We start from the raw sequence: 14,195 nt of genomic DNA, 5'->3' as shown, positions 1-14,195 counted from the left end.
GAACAAAAGTAACATTTGTGTTATTACAAATACTTTTCCTGCTTGAGACTCATTTAGTTTTTTACACATGAAACATATTTTAATACTACTTACTAAAACCAATAATTTAAGTACGAGAATCAAAGAATACTATTTGGACACGAGGATGATAGTAACTGGAATATCTTCTTATGAAAAAGTTTTCTGTTACTAACCAAAAATAAAACATCCATTTTATTTATTTATTTTGATATCAAAATAGAAAATTCACAAAGCTCATACACTAATGTTATAATATATTTTTATGATAAATACAAGTTCAAGATCAGATTACATACAATTAAAATATTGGAGTATGAAAAACGTTTAATGTCTAATCTAATGGATTATAATTAATGAATTTATGTTTTTCAAATATATATATGAGTAAAATTAAAATATAGATAACCTTAAAAAAATTAATTTCCTGTAATTCTCATTAACTAAAATAAAAAATTTTCCATGTGGTAAAAAAAAAAAAATCAGTAATTGGGTTGGAAAAATTAATTTCCAAAAAGATAATATTAAATTCATACACTTCTAAATCATTCCAACCCAGAAATGGCATGAAATTAAGACTACTTTTCATTGGCAGTCAGCAACAACCAACAAAGATTTTTCATTGGCTGAACATGGATCTTCACCAAAGTATCTATTCCATACAGGAATTGTACATCTCCTCTGCCCTACACATGCCTGCAAATTCATATCACAAGCTAGTCAGTAAAGAAATGCTAATCAGCAGTATGCTGTGTTTGACAGTAACTTTTTAAGTAGTTTTCAATGTGTTAACATTATTTTTTATAGCGTTCGGCAACATAACATTTGAACTAACTTTTAGAGGTTAAGGTAGTGTTTTATAAAAAGTTAACTTATGTAACGTTTAACTTTTAGCGTTTTAATGAAAAACTACTCAAACAGCTAACAATTAAACGCTACTAAAGTAGATAACAGCTACTAAAATAGTTCATTTTGTCAAATAGACCCTTAATAAAACAGCTAACAGCTATTACAACAGTTAACCGTTTCTAAAATAAGCTAATTACATACACTTAATTAGAATTGTAATTAGTTACCTTCTCAACAATGGCTTTGGAAGCAAATGAGTGACACATTCCAACACCAAAAGTAGAAGAACAGTTACCAAGAGGGGTTCCATAGCTTGCAAATGAAATATTAGAAATCTTGGTATGTAAAGGACAATCTAAGTGAACTTTGGGTCTTCTGCCTTTGTGCTTAATGTTGGTATTCAGTTTATTAGGTATTTGGTATTGGTAATAATGCCCTATCCATGTGGACACAGGAGGAGGATGAGAAGCAGTCACATGGCTGCAAACTTGTGAGATTGTGGCTGTATCCACTGATATTTGAAGTGGGTTCCCACCCATTTCTTCCATTACAACTAATAGGTTCCCCGTTGGTTTCAGGAAAGATCTTGGCACATTGTACCTATAAGAAAGCAAATTTAGCCATATATTTAAAGAGAATACGTATTTAATCATCAACAATTCAACATACAACCATAAGGTATGACCATTATTTTAAAATCACTGGTTCTTATTATAAGAAAGATGAAATTCAAATCGAACTGTTTTGGACGATTTCTAAGACGGTTTTGAAACTGCCGGTTCTAATTTTATCCCTGTTTGAAATCAAAATTAAATAATTTGTTTCAAGTTTTTTAAAATTCTCTTTTGAATTTGTAGCTTAAATAAATAATTACAGTAAAAATTTCTATTGAAAACACTAAACCAATTTAATAAAAATTCTTAAAATTTATTGTAAAAAATTATTATAAAACACAAAATAAGTTAGGAATTTGTTTAAAAATATGTTTTTCACAGTTTCAAACTGGAACCGCCGGTTTTAAATTAGAACCACTGGTTCTAGTTTCAAAAAAAATGAAGAATCGGAACTGAACTTTAAATACATGATTTTGATTACGGATTGAAACCAGGAACCATTGACCACAATTTAGTGTTAATTTTAACTGTTCAATTTTGATTCAGTTCCTAATCGAAACCGAATGCGGTCATTTTTACCTAACAGAGCTTGTTAATAATATTATTTTAAAAAAAAAAAGTCAATTCAATTTCTTTATCATCTGCCTATGCAAAAATTTTAAAATCGAGCTTTGATTTTTATATGATATCAGACTTCATTCCGTCTTTGTTTCTCACAAGCTTCTGTGTAGGCAAATTATTAAAAACGTTTTCCTGAAAAACCTATTAAATTTCTCTACGTGTATAATTAGTGAATGATCAATATTTATAAGTTATATACCATATCTGTGAAGAACCATCTGGGGAGCGATATGAGGGCCAGTATCTTCCAATGCTTTCGCCATTAACCCAAGCTTCACCCTTTCCCATAGAACCAAGGTTTAAAGCAACTGGAACTTCTCCTGCAGGTGCATCAAATAATGCCTGAAAAAACAAGTTAAGACATCAAACAGTATTACCTAAATAGTAATAGGAATCCTACATATTTGTATTTTCCAACAATACCCTTAAGTTACAATTATTATTACCTTATACCATGTAGGTGAATTCCAAGGATTGGAAAACTTTTGCCACTGGACCTGGGTTGAACCTTTGTCTGTATAAATTTGTAATTTCTCCCCCAGTAATCCTATCTGTATCAAATTACAATTTGTAGATTAAGAATATGGGATTAGAAATATATTTAGGAGATTATTAGGGATTATTAGAGAAAAAGAGTTGCAATAATAATACCTGATATCCCCATGAATGGTTGGTGAAATCCTTATTATTACCCTGTTTATCTTGAATAATCACCCTACTTAGTCCAGCTGATCTTCTCTCCATATGTGCTCCTGAATCCTTTAAACCCAAAAATGAAAATAATTTATTACACAAAAAAAGAGAAAAAGAAAAAAGAGAGCGATCTCGAGCTTCAATTTGAGTTTGATAAGCTCAAGTATACTTTTAATGAGCCAAACTCGAGTCCGACTCCATTGTTTGCAGCCCCCATTACGACAATTAGAATTATGAATTCTGAGTATCTGGACTCCTAAAATAAAATAAGAAGTAAGAGATTTGAAGATTACCGGCAATCCAACCATCACACTTAGTAAGGAGACATTATTAATTCCTCCAACCAAATGTACTGTACTTTGGAGATTGAAACGTGGAGTTTTATGACTTCCTTGAGCAGATCCTAAAGGATAACAATAACACAACAAATTGGTTAACCATGCCCGCTGACATTTGACACATTAACTGTAACGCCCCGTTTTTCCTGTGTTTCAATAGTAGTTTACCGGTCTGTGAATAGTACCACCGGTCCGGAAGTCGGTATTATTTTTGGTCCGGAAAAATTACTATTTATGTTTTATATTTTATTTAACATTTTTAAAGCATGTATGCATGCGTTGATTTTTATCACGCGCAGGTTAAAGACTGTGGTTACTGCTTGAAGACTAGAAGAGTAGCATCAGAGCAGAAGTGACTATTGTGGTAATAGTAGATTGAGATTTATGTAATCAAGAATTATGGCATGTATAAGTATTATATTTTCGGAGATTGTGTTATTTGAATTATAACTTAAGCATGTAATTAGCAATTATGTTGTGTATATATTCGGAGATAAACATAAGATTCATTAAATGATTGAATATAAAATATTTCAAGAGAGTTGGTATGATTAGTTCATTAAGACTTGATATACATACTGAATGCAATTAATTGATGAATATTAAAATGCTATTGAGGATTTATATAGTTATGAAAATATAGAAGTGTTGTTGTGTTATGATGATTATTTTGAGATGTTGGGAGTTTGGAGTGTAATTGGGAGTGTTTTGTATTCACATGTTTGGCGAGCTCAGTTTTTAAAGGGAAATTCTTACAATATTTCTGTAGGATTTTTTCCAATCTATTTTTCAAAAAAAAAAAAGAGATGAAAACGAAATGAAATGATTATCTAATAAAAAAAACAAAAATATATTACTCGCTAAACTTGTGAATACTCAATTACTTCTAATTCATAATCTAATATTATGATTTATATGTTAAGTTAAGATGGTATCTCCGGCACCGAATGTGGCATCCGTCGTCGGGTCTCACGGGACTGGGCGGAGGGTGCTACATTAACAAAGTAAACAATATATATATACCTTGTTAAAAAGACTTTGTAGTTACTGAATTTTACTGTTTGTAATAATTTCAACCTTTTACACTAAAATGACAATTTTAAAGGTTTTTGACATTCATATGAAAAATATTAATTTGAAATAAGGTTAATACAGTTTTTGAAACAATAATTTTCATATGTTTTAATTATTAAATTAGTATTTAATATGTGTATTTTATAAGTTGAATTGTTCAATTGATCAAAATAAAAATTAAGGGTGCCATGAAATTTTTTTATATATGAAAAAGAGCGAGTTTACCCGCAGACACAAAAACGCACCAGCTGCTTGGCCATTGACAAATGCGTGGAGAACGTGGCCAAGAGACTTCACATTGAGTACTGCTTGGGAATCAGAGGACTCTTTTTGAAACCTATTCAAAAGTGAAAAAAAAAAAAAAATACAGAGAAATCCTTAAAACTAGCCAAATATTCAAGTTAGAGAAATGAAATATTGTACCATAAAATAATAATGTGGGTTTACCTGAAAGTGTACCAAAGATAATCAGATGCATCTTTAGTAGTACTCATTTGCTCCAATATGGTTTCTGATTTGATTGAAGTATCATCAAACTTGGGAATTGGCTCATGGAATTCTTCCCATGTTTCTCCCCCATCCAGTAACTTGCTTCTCACCATACTTCTGGTACCATATTGACTGTTTACCTGTTTCAGTACAATTTTTCCGAAAAAAAGAAAAAGCATTAAAAAAATAGAATACTATTCCAAGAATTGCATACCATTTTCAATTTCAGAGAAACCAAACATGACCTTCTAATTTCACTGATTAATAATAGAGTATAGTAAAAAAGTAATTGGAGTCATGCCTTAGCAGTATTGAAGGCAACATTTTTGCAGTCAGGTAAGATGCTAATAGATATTGGAGGCAAATCATATGAACCATTTTGAAATTGCACTGAAGCTTCATTTTCTGTGTCACTGTTGACTAGAAAAGCTGCACATTCTCCTGATTGTCCATTAAACACGTAGGCCTACATACCCAATTACATTTTAGGCACTAGTTTAAGTGAGTAATTAATAATTAAATTGAATACTTAAAAATAATTGTTCTTGCTGTCTGGTGTTCTTACTTGTTGTTGTTGGCCTAGAGATATATAGACTTGCACTCCTGATAGTAGAGGAGTTGAACACAGCTTAATTGCAGCATGTAGCTCCTTCAGATGACCAAATTTAGGTTCTCTAACCAATCCTAAATTTATCATTAATTGAGTTAATTAATTGAAAAGTAATTAATATGTTATCAGAAAAAGGCAAAAAAGCTGAAGAAATGGTTAATTACAGAACCCTCTTAGGTTTTCTTTATGTACATTTTGGTCGTTATTGTTTCAAAATTAGTGATTTTAGTCCCTATATTATAATTGACAAAAAATAAAAAACTAAAAGTGTTTTAAATTTTAGTAATATTGGGGACAAAATAGGATAAAAAAAATTCATAATTTTATAATTAGACTAAAGTTTTAAGTACTTAACAAACTTGAGGGACTAAAATGCTAATTTTCAAACAATAAGGATCAAAGTTAACATTAAGGAAAACCATAGGATTTTTTTTTTTTATCAACCCTTGAAAGTAAAAACATACCATACTCATCGAGAGGTGCTTGATCATAATAACTAGGTGGTATAAATGCAGAGGCTGTTCTGCCAAAATTGGTTCCTCCATGATACTGTAATAAATGTTTTGGACAAATCATAGGAGTTGATAAAAATGCCATATATATTGTTTTTGAGGTATCTATTTGTCTTGATTAATTAAACAGAAAAGAAAATTGTCATACCATGTAATAGTTGACAAAGCTTCCATTCTTTGCAACAAGGAACAGTGCAACCTGATATGCAATATCCTCCACTGATCTTGTCCTTATATCCTCCCCATTTATCACATAGCTATGGAAAAACAAGTAATAACATTAGTTTATATGTTCATTTTTTTCCCTGTTAATTAGGTTTTAATTGGTTTTAAAATTAGATTAAGTCATGGTATAATATAATGTAATCAATGCATTGTTAGCGTCGATATTACATACCGAGTTGTCCAGTTCTCTGTCCAAATTGCAGGCTTATTTGGGGAGTTAGGCCCAACAAATGTCTCTCCACATTTCAATCCGTTGCATGAATCGATCTAAAAAATTATGTAATAAGTATTGAATTTTACATTAAAAAAAAAAAAAATACTTGTCTAATTATTAGGGGTTAGCCCTTTAATGTTAAAAAATAACTAATTGCTGATAGTCAATAACTGATAACTAATTGTTAGTCGTTAAAAACTAACAACAATCGCTAAAACTAATATGAACTTATGTGAAGTTGTGATTATGCGCATAAATGGGTAAATAGAGATGGCAATTAGGATTGGATTTACTAGAAAGAGAGACTAACCACGGGATCAGGAGCATCATTTTGCTTGCACATAACCCATGGCACCCCAGTGTTGAGTCCCACAGCCATTTGTGCTGCCCATTTGACATATGCTTGCCCTTCCTCCCCAAATGCTTCTTCCACCATCCCATACTCGTTCTCAATCTGTTTCATTACATATACAGGGAACGTTTATTATTATTTATTTACATCCCAATAATTTAATAATTTGAGCATATTATTTCATAACAAATTTATTGAACCTGTGATAGTATGATTGGACCTCCTTGTGAAGCATATAAACCCTCTGATTGCATCATTTTCACTATTTTTGTAGTAAAATTTTGCATCTGACTCTTGAAAGGTTCATTATCTGATCGATAAACAATGCCTGGAATGTCATGCAGCCAAAATGGTAGCCCTCTGCAACACAATCACATTTTTGTTTTTTCATTTTTATCATAAATAAATGCGTAATTAGCAAATAGAATAATACTTAATTTATCTCCTAAACTTGATTGTTTATACAGCTTATAATGGAAACTTATAGCCAAAAGACCAATTGAGTCTTTCTTTTTTTTTCTTTTTTTTTTCTTTTTTAACTGAATTAAGTGCGTTAAATATAAGTGAAAATAATTAACATGTTTGAGTTAAGAGAAAATCAAGTTACGGGCATTGTAAATAAATTATTCATCACAAACAATTTCAAAAAGCAAATTGAGGATTATTTTTTACTAAACTTTATAATTAAGGAAGACTGAAAAGGGTTTTACCCATAAGACCATTCAGCTTGAATAAAAGGTCCAATCCTAAGACACGCGTGGAGGCCTTGTGCTTGGATTTCCTTAACAAATCTAACGATGTCCCGTCTTCCACTGAAATCATACTGCATTATTATAATTTAGGTCAACCCAAATTCAAAAACTAAATTAACAATATATTATTATAAAGTTTAAAGGCCAATTTGATATATTATCGTCTTAATTAATTCGAAAATGAGATTTTTTCATTTTAATCATTTAATATATTGGAAAATATTTATTTTATTTATTTATTTACTGAGGGCGCATGAGTCCATCAACATACACCAATAATACATTAACGATTAAAAAAAATTATCTTTTTCCTTTTATTTTTAGAAAATATTGATATTTTTATAATGTCAAATATATTTATTATATTGATTTGATATATAAATAGATTCATATATAAAAAATTGATAAATATAACATCTATAAGATTAAATGTACTTAGATCTGCAGTTGCATTTATTGATTAAATAAAAAATAATCTTTTTTGTTAAAATGACAGTATTTGCGAGTATTCGCAACAAAAGAATAAAAATAAAATGGAAAAATATTTTAAAAAGAAAAATCATATTTTCATTTTGATCCATCCATGGGCTTATAAATTTACCTGACCAGGCTGAGGCTCGTGCAGGTTCCAAAACACGTATGTCTCTATCACATCGATGCCTCCATCCTTCGCTTTAGCTATCAAAGATGGCCACATCTGCAGTCATCATGTTTTAATTATTTAAAAAAATATATAAAATAAGTATTACATTGCCTTTATATATATACCCATTTGGTAAGTGAAATTGGAATTAGGATTTTAAATAATTCATAATTTAAAATCAATTTCCTGTTTGAGAAAATAAAAAAATTATAAATTATTCAAAATTTTAAAATAAACTATTTTTTATAATAAATAAACGAAAGTAGTATATTACAATTAAATTAAATTAAATGATTATAAATATAGAAATTAAATTTGCTACTTTTGATTCTGAAGCTATAAATATGATTAATAGCACATGATCCAATGAATCAAGTAGTGGTAATTAAAAATTTTTTCCCCTACAATATTATAATTGAAAATAGACAGCATGACTTCATCTGAACGATTATACTTGGACTAACAAATAATGAATTTAATAACTAAATATAAAAATTAGTATTGTCATATGATCATTAATTACTTGAATATTGTTTATTCTTTTATTCAGAAATGGTGCCGGGAAATTCCGCACTGTACTCCAATAAGTTTATTATATATTATATTATATAATCCTCCCACCTTCCTTTCAACAATTTTTAAAAATTAAAAATTATCAAAATTCAGAGTCAAAATGCATTAATAAAAGAAAATTTAGCTTACACATGGATTATGAGTGACAAAGTCGCAATGAGGGATCAAAATGGGTTTTCTTGTTTCAAGATTATTGTCTATTACTTTTTTTAAATCTTTTTAAATATTCTTTTTTCATTACTAGTATTCGTTCCAAACTCGACTAATATTTACTCTGGATCTATTCTCATTCGCTTAATTTTGTTATTTTTATTAGTGATTTAATAAACATAGTTATTCTATAAGTTTACTTAATAATAAAAATAAAATAGAATCAAATTAATTAAGAAATATATATCTATTGAATTTATAATTTTGAATCATCTTACGAGAATAGAATATGGTAAAAATCAATCAGAAGAAGTATGTATAAAAGTATTTGATCCAAGGAAGAATAATGCTGGAAAGTTTTGGTAACAAATTAATTTTTTATAATCGAGTTAAATAATAATTAGCATTAATAATATTTAGCATTAATAATATTTAATGTTTTCAATTTTTATAATTAGCTAAATAATAATAATAATGATATCATTAAATATTTTTAAATAATAATATTTAATGTTTCTATTTTTAGTTTTTAGTTTGACAATATTAAGTATTCTTCGGTTTTTTTTCAATAACTAAGTAAATAATTAATAATATCATTTAATGTTTCTTACAGATTTTGCCTAAATATTTAAAAAAAATTTGCTTGATAATTAAAGCATGTTTCAATAATCAGAGGTAGTTAGAATGAGTACAAAATTTTATATTTTCAAATAACTTTCTCAAACAAAGGGCCAAAAAATAAATTTCTTTCCATAGGTCAAAACATAAACTTCATTATTTGCTACCGTTTACATTCCCCTTATTCCAACAAATTATTTAAAACTTTGCTTAAAATGTAATTTAAGACATATATTGATTTTAGAGGAGGAATAAATGGAATATTAGAGGTAAATTAGAAAAACCAGTGCAGAAAAAAATTGGTTAAACTATTTTCTGAATTTTGGTGAAAAATTAGTTGTTGTTGTATAAATAATGTATTTTATTTTATTTAATAAAAAAGAGAGTAAAGGCATGTATCTTGAAAGTTGGATTGGCATTGTCTAGAAACTTCGTTTGAGGAATAACTTACAAAGGAAAAGAGTTAAAACTCGAAAGGTAACAACTAGCTTCCATGGAAATCTCGAGGAAAATAATATTTATATATTATTATTTATTATATGAGTACTCATTATATTATATATATTTTATTGTTGAGATCACAAGAGCCCTAATTATCATTTAAGACAAAAAGTCACCTTTGAAGTCCATATGAAGATATATAAGTCAGCCATCTCATCTCTTAGTTAGAGATGGGAAATTCTATAAAACACTCGTTATGATCAAACTAGACAGAGAATTCCTTTTGTATTTATAAATTATTATTTTCTTTTCATTTTCAATATTCAAAAATACTCTATATATAATATTTTATAAATTTTTATGAAATCTCATGCTCAATAGGTAGATAAGGGTGAAATATTGAATTTGAAAATGCTGGCGTTACACGTTATAGTACATTATGATAAAGTGGTATCAGAGCTAACCCGAATCTAATTTTAAAGTCTCGTCAAAATCTTTCAAGAATACTCGTAATAAAAGTGTTTCAAATTTTAGTAGGCAACATTAATTACATGTATTTTATATCATATTTTATATTTTATAAATATAAAATATTTCTTTATAAAAACACAATATAAGTTACATATTTTCAATATTAAAAATCAACTCTAAATTTTCAGTAATTGGCATTTTTTTTTAATTCATTTCATGAAACGTAAGGAAGAATACACTACAGGCAATAAACTTTTGGACGACTAGATTGCAAATTACAGAAACTGTAATGACATGAGAGTTAATTTAGCGTATCGATAACTTACCTCAGGCGTGCTTCGTGGATAGTGAACAGAACCGGAGAAGAGAAGCCTGCGCTGCCCATCAACGATCAAAGATCTGCCGTCATACGTTACATCTCCGCCGCAAACAGGACCGATGATTACTGCTACTACAAGAACTAGCAGAAAAATTACTTTCACCATGCCTGATAACTCTCTCTGTCTATAGCACAAAACAGAGAGAGAGAGAGAATTAAGGTCACTCTCACTGAATCCCACAACTAAAAAATGAATTGTTCACTCTCTTAAGTTCCTTTAAATACAAGAGTAAACTTGTTAATAAGGCAATAACATGGATATATTTATATGGAAATTACAGAATTTAGGGTAATATGTTTATAAATTAGGAATTAATGGGATTTGCCTACCACAACAAGGAGATTAGATTTTGTAAATATATTGCAGCAGAAACGGGAATTTTTATATAATACCCATTTTTGGTTTTTTAAAGAAGAATAGACAGTTGTAATAATTACAAGAAATGTAATAAGAGAGAGGAAGAGCCGGCAGAGAAAGCGGTATTGTGTTGCACGTCAACTTACTGGACTAGCTAAGAAGGAATTGGTTCTTGCAGTGTTAGTGCTTTGTTGGGCTGTGAGATTTTTTGCATGAAGAAAGATTGCCAAATTAAATTAATTATGAGAGCAAGCAAATTCTTATGAGGCATTGGTCAAGTGAGTCATGCAATGCACATCTTATGCCACAAGAAAAGGCTTCACTTCTCTTCAACAGCATGGATTTTCTTAATTTATATGTCTTTCAATTTTGCAAATTTTCTAATTCTCTGTATAACTGGATTCCTAAATATCTAAATTATTATTTAACTCCTCTATGTTTGGGAAATAAATATCAACTTATACTTTATTTCACTATTAAGTCATTCGGTCTAAAAAATGAATTCTTTCTATCTAAGAAGTGAGCATATTCACCTAAAAGTATATCTAACTAATAGTGGACGGAATAATCGAATAGTGAAATGAAAACATAAGAAAAAAAAATGTTATAATCATTTCTCAAATATAAATGGATTTAAGTATTAATTTGAACATATTTTAAGTATCAAATTATATTTTCACCATGTTTAAATTCAATTCAGCTTTCAAAGTAAAAATAATAATTCAATTGAAAAAATAAAAAAATAGTAATGATAAGATATTTTGAAGGAAAAATTACAATCGTCTCCTTGTATCCCTGTATTTTGCAAAAAGAAACTACTTTACTCTTGTCTTTTTAAAAATAAACTGTTATATTCTCATATTTTCAATTCTTTACATGATATTCTCCTTCCCTCCATTTTTTGCATTTTTAAAATATACAAGTCAATAAAAAGTATGACATTTTAAGGACAAAAATAAAATTTATGGCTAAAATACCCTTCTTTTCTTCCTCTCTTTCTCTTCCATAGCATCATTGCCTAGAAAGTGAGAAATAAAAGAAACAAAGAACGTATCCATGTAACAAAGAACATTTAACAATAAAAATAGCATTTATTTATTTACAATAGTCAAGCCCTTGATAGCCTTCTATCTATACACAACTAGCTAGAAAATGATGTGTTGCAGAAAAAGAACATTGCATTTGCATACAGATCAATGATAAAACTTAAAGAGTAAATGTAAAATTTTCTAGAAATAATAACCCTTTTTAATTAAAAAGTTCCAAAAATAATTAATGTAGAAAACTACATACTAATTAGAGAACCATTCTAGCACCTATACGCCTCAAGTGGGTAAAAACCTTATTTCTATCATCCTTCATTGCAATAGTGGCATCGAGGCGACATATTTTTTTTATTAGAATTGTGTTTTTGGTCCTTAAATCTGTCACTGTATGCAATTCTTCATTTGGCAAAATTAATTTGGGAATTGAAAATAATTTAATATTCTTGTTTGGAAGGATTAAGGTTTGCTAGGAGGAGAAGAGAAGATAGAAATGGAAAGGAAATAAAATAAGGGTCCACTGTTTTACAGGCATTTAACTTTTAAATTTGAAAATAGTGAACTGAAGTGCAATGTAATGTGACGAACACAAAATGGAAGGTCATTTGTGCTAGCCCGTTTCGTCTCTCCCAAGAGCTACAGTACACTATAGCCATGTGATCCCTCTGGCATCTAGGGAAATGGTGGGTGGGAGTCTTTGCCAGCCTTTGACCTCACGCCTGCAGCTTCTATTTGAACTCCGGGAACTGGGCTTCATTTGGCATGCTCATTCTTAACTCTATTTGCTTGTTACTCGTCAAGCTTCAACAGTGCCACCTTCTCCTCTACATCTTCTTCTCTCTGCGTTGTTATTTTGATGATTTTTTCGGCTAACACAACCACTGAAAGCTGCTGCACAACCGATCTTGGCGTCCACTTCATCTTCTGTGTGTTCTCTGTCTCAACGTTCCGATTTGGATATTGACGACTACTTCTAGTTCCTTTACAGAAAATTATAAATTTTCTAAACTTTTGTGGCTACTTACCAGTATTGGTGTGATTATCAGTCTTTAATGCCGAACGACTGATTTAATTTAACAGTTATAAAATTGTTTCGTCTCTCTTCTTAGAGAGTTCTTCTGGTTTTGGTCTTGTCATTGACAAGTTTTTCTCATGGCTGATGATCAACATATTTCTGTGGAGATGGCTAACTTATCAGTCAACGGTGAGGAAGATGATGGACTAGTTTTTGAAGAGGACGAAGAACTCTCTACAGGTTCTGACAACTCTCTCTGTCTGGTAGGACGATTTCTTACCGATAAAACTCTCAACTTCCAGGCTATGAAACAAACCCTTGCTTCTCTATGGAGGCCTTTCATGGGAATGTCAGTCAACGAGGAGGGGAATGGTCTTTACTGTTTTCAATTTTACCACAAGGTGGACGTGGACAGAGTCCTTGATATGGCACCATGGACTTTTAACAATCAACTTTTGATTCTCGGTAGAGTTGAAGGTAATATCACTTTGTCTGATATCCCTCTATTTGAAACTCCTTTATGGGTCCAGATTCACAAACTTGATAATGGGTTTATGACTGAACGAGTGGCAGTCCGTTTGGGCAACGAACCTGGTTCTTTTCTAGAATCCGATCCCAATAATTTTACAGGACCAAGACGATCCTATATGAGACTGAAATATTTACATGATATCCGTAATCCTATTCGACCAACATTGAAGCTCCGTGCAAAGGCTGGAAATTGGTTCTATCCCACACTGGCATATGAACGATTACCCAGTATATGCTTTCTATGTGGTTTCCTTGGGCACACTGAACGATTCTGTCGTAAGCTTCTGAACGAAGGCTGTGTTTCGTTGGTCAGAAAGTTTGGTCCGGAAATTCGAGTTTCTAACCGGCGAAGCCTGCGAATTGGTGAACGGTGGTTGAGGGAGGAGACAGGTGGGTCCTGGGATACGGCTACTCATGATGATGGTGTTGAAAAAGCCAATAATGATGGAAGCTTTCAAAATTTGAATAGGAAAGGAGATATGGCTGTTTTAGAGGGCATGATTTGCGGAGATAATTACTCCCATGGTGGATAAGTCAGCAGCGAACACCTCAAATGTGGACCCAGCATTAGGTGATAGTTTTGACATTATCATGGTAGATCCAAAAAGGAAA

The 14,195-nt window shown here is 30.3% G+C and overlaps 2 protein-coding genes across 2 annotated transcripts; one reads left to right on the top strand and one right to left on the bottom strand.

Annotated features, from left to right (window-relative positions):
- Nucleotides 1-428: 428 nt before the first annotated feature.
- On the bottom strand, nucleotides 429-10,948 carry LOC105640114 (beta-galactosidase 16). Its single transcript, XM_037641114.2, has 18 exons — nucleotides 10,584-10,948; nucleotides 7,963-8,058; nucleotides 7,320-7,432; nucleotides 6,810-6,969; nucleotides 6,568-6,711; nucleotides 6,216-6,310; nucleotides 5,967-6,075; nucleotides 5,771-5,855; nucleotides 5,262-5,380; nucleotides 4,998-5,162; nucleotides 4,655-4,836; nucleotides 4,453-4,544; nucleotides 3,089-3,198; nucleotides 2,754-2,861; nucleotides 2,549-2,653; nucleotides 2,302-2,444; nucleotides 1,095-1,467; nucleotides 429-714 (listed from the first exon to the last, which is right to left on the bottom strand). Exons 1-18 carry the CDS (start codon nucleotides 10,740-10,742, stop codon nucleotides 604-606), a joined length of 2,469 nt encoding a protein of 822 aa, XP_037497042.1. The 5' UTR covers nucleotides 10,743-10,948; the 3' UTR covers nucleotides 429-603.
- A 2,241-nt stretch (nucleotides 10,949-13,189) lies between these two features.
- Nucleotides 13,190-14,116, top strand: LOC149493852 (uncharacterized). The gene has a single exon (XM_089726369.1). It carries the CDS (start codon nucleotides 13,190-13,192, stop codon nucleotides 14,114-14,116), a length of 927 nt encoding a protein of 308 aa, XP_089582495.1.
- The last annotated feature ends 79 nt before the right edge of the window (nucleotides 14,117-14,195 follow it).

The sequence above is a fragment of the Jatropha curcas genome, chromosome 9 (genome assembly GCF_041381405.1).
Source record: "Jatropha curcas cultivar XTBG-Jc1 chromosome 9, XTBG_Jcur_1.0, whole genome shotgun sequence".
Taxonomy (NCBI): Eukaryota; Viridiplantae; Streptophyta; class Magnoliopsida; order Malpighiales; family Euphorbiaceae; genus Jatropha; species Jatropha curcas.
Note: the sequence above shows the minus strand (reverse complement) of the source record. Positions and strands in the feature narration are given on the sequence as shown.